The sequence below is a fragment of the Protopterus annectens genome, chromosome 4.part1 (genome assembly GCF_019279795.1).
Source record: "Protopterus annectens isolate FY-2018-M chromosome 4.part1, PAN1.0, whole genome shotgun sequence".
Lineage (NCBI taxonomy): Eukaryota > Metazoa > Chordata > Ceratodontiformes > Protopteridae > Protopterus > Protopterus annectens.
Window position 1 is genome coordinate 323,344,473 of NC_056734.1, and position 7,322 is coordinate 323,351,794.

Sequence of the window (7,322 nt, forward strand, 5' to 3'; positions counted from 1 at the left end):
CCTAGTCTACCGAAATATTTAGTAAAACATCTAAATTTGCAACAAGTGGTATAGCTCCAACTATACCATTCAATATTTAAAACTTATATAGCTTAAACACACATGGCAGGATACATATAATGAATGACCTACCTGAAGGCGTCAAACTGCATATAAAAATCGCATAAAGACTGTAGCAGTCTGCAAATATTTCTCATTTGTGACACGATCATTCATTTGTGACACGATCATTTAGTGGTGCACGGTTTACTACAATAAGCACAGTTTCTGAAAATGAACGCATTAAATTATTTGCTGGTCGAGTGAATCCAGACTTGAAATAAACCCACCAATGGAGCTTAACTAGGATGTCCAAATTTCAAGAATTTATTCATCTCATACTCTGCAGAATGGAGTAAAAACTTAAAATTGAAAAAAAAATGTAACTGTTATAAGGATGTTATTAGTCCAAATATATATAATATATATACTTATACATGGAGCATCGGCAAGCTGATCAAGAAATACAGAGCCGAATCTTTTCTTTTTTTTAAAATACAGCTACGTAAATTGAGGGAAAACTTAAAATATCATCACAATAAATTTACAGAAATATTACAAACAATAAGAAAATAATTCAAACACAATAAACTTCATGTTCTTATCTGAATAGAATGAAAGTTTGGAAACAAAATTACTATAAATTAACAAAGATATGAACCAGCGTGGCCGTTTTTTGCGTTTGCCTTAAGTAAGAAAAGACTTTAGTACAACCTAAGTACTTGCACTTTTTTAAAGAAATTGTTGAGCAGTTTCTTGAAAAGTACTGAGCCTATTTGCTTTCGTACAACCCACAATTAAAAATTCATCATTTTCAGTCATTTTCAAGCTGTAGCTACTGTACTTTTAACGTTTTGTCTTAATTGTCTACATAACGTAGACTAATATAAAAAATTGGCAACTTCTGAGTATACAAACAATGGACATTTTGATTGCAATGTTCAATTGATAAATACTGTACAAAAGTTGCTTGTAATAGTAAAATGTTTACTTTTTACCGATTTCAAGGCTACCTCTATGATTACTGGTAAAGACAATAGCAAAACTTTTTTCCTGCAAAGTTCAAGCATTCCACTAGAACTTAATAAAAAAGTTTTGTATATGTTCCTTCCCCGAGTTCTAAACTCTTCTTGTATCTCTCCCTCCCCAAAGTTGTTCTCTGTACAAAAATAGTCCAATAAAATTGAAGTCCACTTAATTCTGCTGATGATTTTGATTTGCTTATTTTATAAGGTCTGACAGAATAAAGTTTTGTACGTGCCAGTCTTACATGTGCGAAAGCGGGAGTGTGCCATTGATGGCTGATCCCGGGACTGGGCCGCTCTGGTAGTGTTGCGTCATATGCAGTCTGCTGGGGGCTGCGGGTTCGGGCACTTCAGACCCTGGCAGATACATGCTGATCATGTCCCGAAGGTCCCCGGGCTGACATGGCGGGGCCCTGGCATGTGATGAAGAGGTCACTACCGGGGGACTAGAGCTCGATTCTGACTTGACCACTGAACCCATTGAACCCAGAGTCATAGCTGGGGTTGTCTGCTGAGAGTAGGACATGCTGTAGGTGGGCGATCCGTTCATGTATGTCTGTGCACTAGTCATAGAGTTGTACTGTAAGGCGCTTACGTCGTAGCGATGCATGGATTGCATGGGTGCTGTGTTGTGAGCGTTCAAGTGCTGCGGATAACTTAGCTGTTCCTGCATCATGCCGTAGCCCCCATTTGTCCAGCCATTCATGTGGGCATAACTGTCCATCCTCTGATTCACTCCAGCGCCCAGGCTTGCCCCGACGCCTACCCCAGGGGCCATGGCATTTGCACCAGGGGCAAGAAGTCCTCCTGGTAAAGTGTACTTATCCTTTTTCATAAGTGTTTTGGTTTTCCGTCTGGGTCTGTATTTGTAATCCGGATGTTCCTTCATATGCAATGCTCTCAGCCTCTTTGCCTCGTCTATAAAAGGTCGTTTCTCTGCCTCAGACAAAAGTTTCCATTCGGCCCCGAGCCTCTTGCTGATCTCCGAATTATGCATCTTTGGGTTCTCTTGGGCCATTTTACGGCGTTGCCCCCTGGACCAGACCATGAATGCGTTCATAGGTCTCTTGACTCGTTCAGGACTGTTCTTAGGGTTAGTACCAGAAGAATTGGAGTTGCCCGTTCCCCCCGATGTGGGCTGGGGGGCGGGGGGCTTTAGCTCGGTTTCCATCATGTTGTACATTCAACCTGCTTTTCTGCGAACCACTTACTACAATGAAAAATAAACCGTCCAAGGAGGACGTACAACTTTTCAAGCTATTCACGAAGCTCCGTTAACTTGACGGAGACCTGCACACTGTATGTTTTCAATATTCTTTCCGTTTTCTTGGTTTAGCTCTCTGACTTTCCCTTTCTCTGAGCTTTAAACTTCTTTTGCAGCTCTTAAAGAACCAACCCCCTCACTTTTTTGATCCTCCACACACACACACACACAGCTCCTTGACAACTCCGAAGACTTTTTTGAACAAGTTAATAGACAACCATCCATGTGATGAAGCTGACATGCAATAAATGGATTTCCTCTGACCAATCACAACACAATGATCTCCTCCACTCAGGACAGCCACAGATCTATTAACATAAAAAGAGGCTGGAACAGTGACAATGCCCCTCCCCATCCCGCACATGCACGCTCTAAGGAGGTGGGCCGTCAGCCGTAACGCCAATCAAGGCAGTCAATATCTCTTTAATGCCGCATTTCTCCTCTGTTAGGTTTGAAAAGATAGCGCCTTTAGAAAACGCTTTTCTATATTAAAACTTTAAATTAATAGAAGTAGCACATCGTGTGTGTTGTTGTTTCATCATATACTGCTCTATGTTTTCGGGAAGGCTGTGTTAATTTATTAGCATACAACCTACATCATCCAGTATCAAACGCATCTGGTTGTCATCACATCGTGCGCCAGAGGAACTCTGAAATTAATCTGCAAAACATTTACGATTATAACGTGACATTTAACGATGAACTAATGTGCAGTTTAGCGTCACACTAAAGCTGATTTCAGTTTAGTAATCAAATATATCTTGTATTGCTCCGAAAATGAGGACGGGCAGAAACGATGATTTTTCATCTGTATGCTGCTTTTTTCTGTGAAAAGTGTGAAAACTGCAAAACACCAAGTTTTTATATTACATAAGAGAATAGTACGTTTTGCAGTAAACTGTGTTAATTTACGGCACAAACCGCGTTAGATTGGTAACTTTTCTAAGTTTTTTGTTTGTTATAAAACGTTCATGTTTTGTAGACATCCGGTTCTCGCTTTTTTAATATAAAATGTTTCCTCGCTGTATTAATAATGCCGACAAGGCTTTCATTTGTATGCAAACTAAGAGCACGCGGCTGTGTATTATGCTCTCCCGATGCACATTTTCATCAATGCACGTACGTAATTCAAACTGGCTGCTCCATTGTTCCAAAGTAAAGATTTCCACGAGGAGCCTTCAATGCCAATAGAAATGGAAGCACGCCATATACAAATAGGTATTTTCTTTTTACTCCCACTATTGTCACTGCACCCAATTCAAACAAATGGTCGTCTACGTTTAATTATTTTTCATGTGTTAGAATTTGTTGAATAATAATAATAAAAAACACGCCTAAAGCTACACCCGATAAATCACTTATGTGAACGAACACATATACTTGTAATCTTCAATCAAGTCTAAGGTTTTTGCTTTGGTGGGGACTTCAGGTTATCAAACGCCAACTACTGAAAAGTAAAATCTTGTATCTCCGCCTCCTTCCTGTAGCTGTTAAAATAGCTTGGGAGTCTGTTTGATGACAGCTGACTCGTTGCAAAGTCTCTGATATTGCCAGGCTGTTTGTAGTATTGTGAAATACCCTCCTAGTTCTGTGAAAACCTTGTCTTGTGTTGTTTGCATGCTACGAGTTGAGAGGTTCGTTGTAGCAAAGAAACTTACATGCAGGAAAACATGGCTAGTAAAGCACCTGCGTCAAAGCTGTAAGTCAATAGTGCCGACTGCTGGCTGTTAGAAGAAATGCACCTGGGTAATTGTCTAGCGCAACATACATACCTACATGTATGCATACATACGTGCATGCTCAAAAAAATTTTTGAACAGAACACAGTGACCTGAGGTGACTCTTGCATTTCCCAAAGGATTTTGTCAACTATGTCCTGGATGTTGTATGTGTGTGTGTGTGGGGGGGGGGGGGGGGGGGCGCAACACCCTAACAAATACAATCATCCTTTTGTGAGGACGTGGAAAAAAGTTAGGTGAGTCCTAATCAATTACTAGGGGGGGGGGACTATAAGGCGGACTGATCAGATATGCTTCTATGTATTTAAATGCTAATCAAACAGAATTGATTGTTTTATTTTATTTAACATTTGTTTACTGGGGTGGTACACTGATCACAGCAGAGCTTTTGCAGGTACTGCCTGGGACATATGGATATATGGAATTATTTCAAATATTAAACTTTCCCTTTGAACACATTGTAAATAATGAAATGGGAAATATTTGGTCTGAGTTGTAAAAGAGTTGTAGATGTATGTATTCATTTGGAAATATTAAAGGCAATACACACGCGGTCAGTTTGCTTGTGAGTGTCACAGAGAGAGAGAGACAGACAGAACGAAAGAAATAACACTCAACCTATTGATAGCAAAATATGGGCAAAGCCAACAAATAATGGGATGACAAAGCTCAGAATCGGGTGCAAATTTTAAATACTGCTCGGGTGCAAATTTTAAATACTGTTCTTATAAACTTAGACGATTACTAAAATAATAGGTTTTGCATTTGCGTGTATTTCTGGTGTATATGACATCTGACAGTCAAATAAATTTCATTTGGTGACTTCAGTCTTCATAGATTTGCCAGAGAAAAAAAAGATTTCTTGAGAAAATAGGCACAAAATTTGTGGCCAAAATGGAGAGGTATCATAGACTGTGTGTGTGTGTGTGTGTGTGTGTGTGTGTGTGTGTGTGAGAGGGAGAGAGAGAGCGAGAGAGAGAGAAAGAGACAGAGAGAAAGATCACTTTTTATTTGGTTTTAGCAGCTCCAATTTGCAGGCGTACACATGAGATTAACGCGTTGGCTGAACGGGTGCCTTGTGCATTTCTGTATTACAGAATAAGACAAATCCCGTGTGCTCTGTAATATGCTCTACAAGCTCCCCACCGTTTGTATTGAAAGTAATTGTAATAATAATTCGGTGATCGTTTACCATAGCTGCTTAAGAAACAGTCATACGACCATCTGTCGTGCGTAACTGCTCAGAATTTAAAAATAGTAGGCCAGTTTTTAATATCGCTAGAATTAATTAAAGTGCAAAGTCCACAAGGGCTGCGTATACCCACCAATTCAAATAGCAATATCTGAATTAAGAGTAAAACAGCAAGAGGATGTACACATTCAGAGTGCTTTTATGTTACTGTCACTTTGACATACAGGGAAGCAAACTTTGTTCCATGTTTATTAGCAGTTCAGATATGTTTATTAAAAAATAATATGGTAGGTTCATCCTAGCACTTACAGTTTTCTCCCAGTTACTATCTAGATTGACTTCAACTAAAACCCCTTTCGTCAGGGAGCAAAATTTCGGGAACAGACAACCCGAACAGGTAAGGTTTTATTGGAAAGTTATGCTTTCATAACTTAATTTTTTTCTTACATATTTGGAAATCATTTGAAATGCATAGTAAAACTTTTAGGATTAACAGGGTTGATGATTCTAGAAAAAGAGTGGGATAAAGTATGAAAATTGTTACATATGCAGGAAAATAAGCCTAATAAACATACGTATATCAATCGGAGTGCAGGTGACTTAATATTAATAACATTTTCACAATTTGGTGAGAAACAGAAAACGCGAACTACCGTGCTTATTATAACGCTTCTTTCCTGCATCTGCATTTGAGTGTGTTCTCTCTCCACTCTTAATCTTCTTATGGAAATGAAGGCAAGCAGCAGGGATCCTGCCGAGACTTGGAGAATGTCCTTGTTAACTGGAATTTCTCAGCATTGCTAATTAGCAGAGTTTGACGACCACCAGTATTGGGGGGGGCTGTGTTTAACCACTCACGAACCAGTCGAGAAAGAGCAGACTAATTTTATTTGGTAATTAAAATCTAAAAGGGGCACTATTTGACAGTTACAGCTATAAAGAGAGTTTTATCTCCCAGAGAAATAATTGCTGCTTTGATAACTTAATTTTCCGCGAAATGTCTAATGTAAAAACTTATCACTGTATTGTCTATAAATTACTTAACGTATGCGTGGCGAACAAAGAGGCACTGGACTACTTGAAAAAAAATAGAGGTACACACACACACACACGCGAATTTGAATACTGACCTGTTATCCTGTTATGGATATGTTGCTCATTCGTATTTTCTTAATGCCCAACATTTTTTTCAGTCTGTTAAATTGCATGTTCTAGTTTATTAACGGGTAACCCGTCTCATTTATACCACAATAACTGTGGATGCCTGTTACTTATTATGATTGTTGTCTGGGATTGATTATGATTGTTAATAAAAATAATAATAGTAATAATCATCATCGTATCTGAAGTATTTTGTATTCACATTTATAAACTATCAGTGATTTTACAGCAATACAGGTTTTACTGATGTTCAAAGACATTTTCCTCCGTTTATTAGCGACCATATGTATGCATCAATTGATTCAGGATGCATTTTTATTAATTAATCAGATCTCTTGGAGACTGCGCCAGTTATGCTGATATATTAATATTGTGCGATAGTCTATTCCTGGGGTTAGTTAATGTCTATTAGATAATAAACAATCTTATTATGTAGTTCTCGGTATGATGACCACAATTTCCACATCTGCTTTATACCAGGCAAGTCACTTAAGCAGGCAGTTTACAAATAAATAAAATGAAGCACAAATGTAGTTTTCCACCTTTTCTTTTTACTTCTGGCTATAGCATAGCATGTCTTGCATTTGTGTCTGATTTTTACATTTGTTTGCTTCATTTTTCACTCACGGACATAGCTCTCAACCAGTCAGGGACAAATATCAGCAATTTCAGGGACAAGTCTAGAAATAATCAGGGACAACAGGAGTACTTTTAAGACATTATTACTTTTAGCATAAGACATTAGAATAAGAGAATGTAAAATGAAATGCATTTTCTGGAGTAAAAAAAGTCGGTACCTCTGATTATTGTCATTATTTATAAAACTGTGGTTCACCAACCTTTTTCCAAAATTTAATAGTTTTAGGAGGGATTAAGAAAGGCAGTGCTAAAATTTTAGTCAA

General features: G+C 38.3%; 1 protein-coding gene across 1 annotated transcript; it reads right to left on the bottom strand.

Annotated features, from left to right (window-relative positions):
• Positions 1-343: 343 nt before the first annotated feature.
• Positions 344-3,067, bottom strand: SOX2 (SRY-box transcription factor 2). The gene has a single exon (XM_044070167.1). The coding sequence runs from the start codon at positions 2,245-2,247 to the stop codon at positions 1,306-1,308; it is 942 nt and encodes a 313-aa protein (XP_043926102.1). The 5' UTR covers positions 2,248-3,067; the 3' UTR covers positions 344-1,305.
• Between the last annotated feature and the right edge of the window lie 4,255 nt (positions 3,068-7,322).

Excerpts from the sequence above, each read along its gene's own strand:
- SOX2 (XM_044070167.1), bottom strand. The coding sequence starts at position 2,247 with ATGTACAACATGATGGAAACCGAGCTAAAGCCCCCCGCCCCCCAGCCC.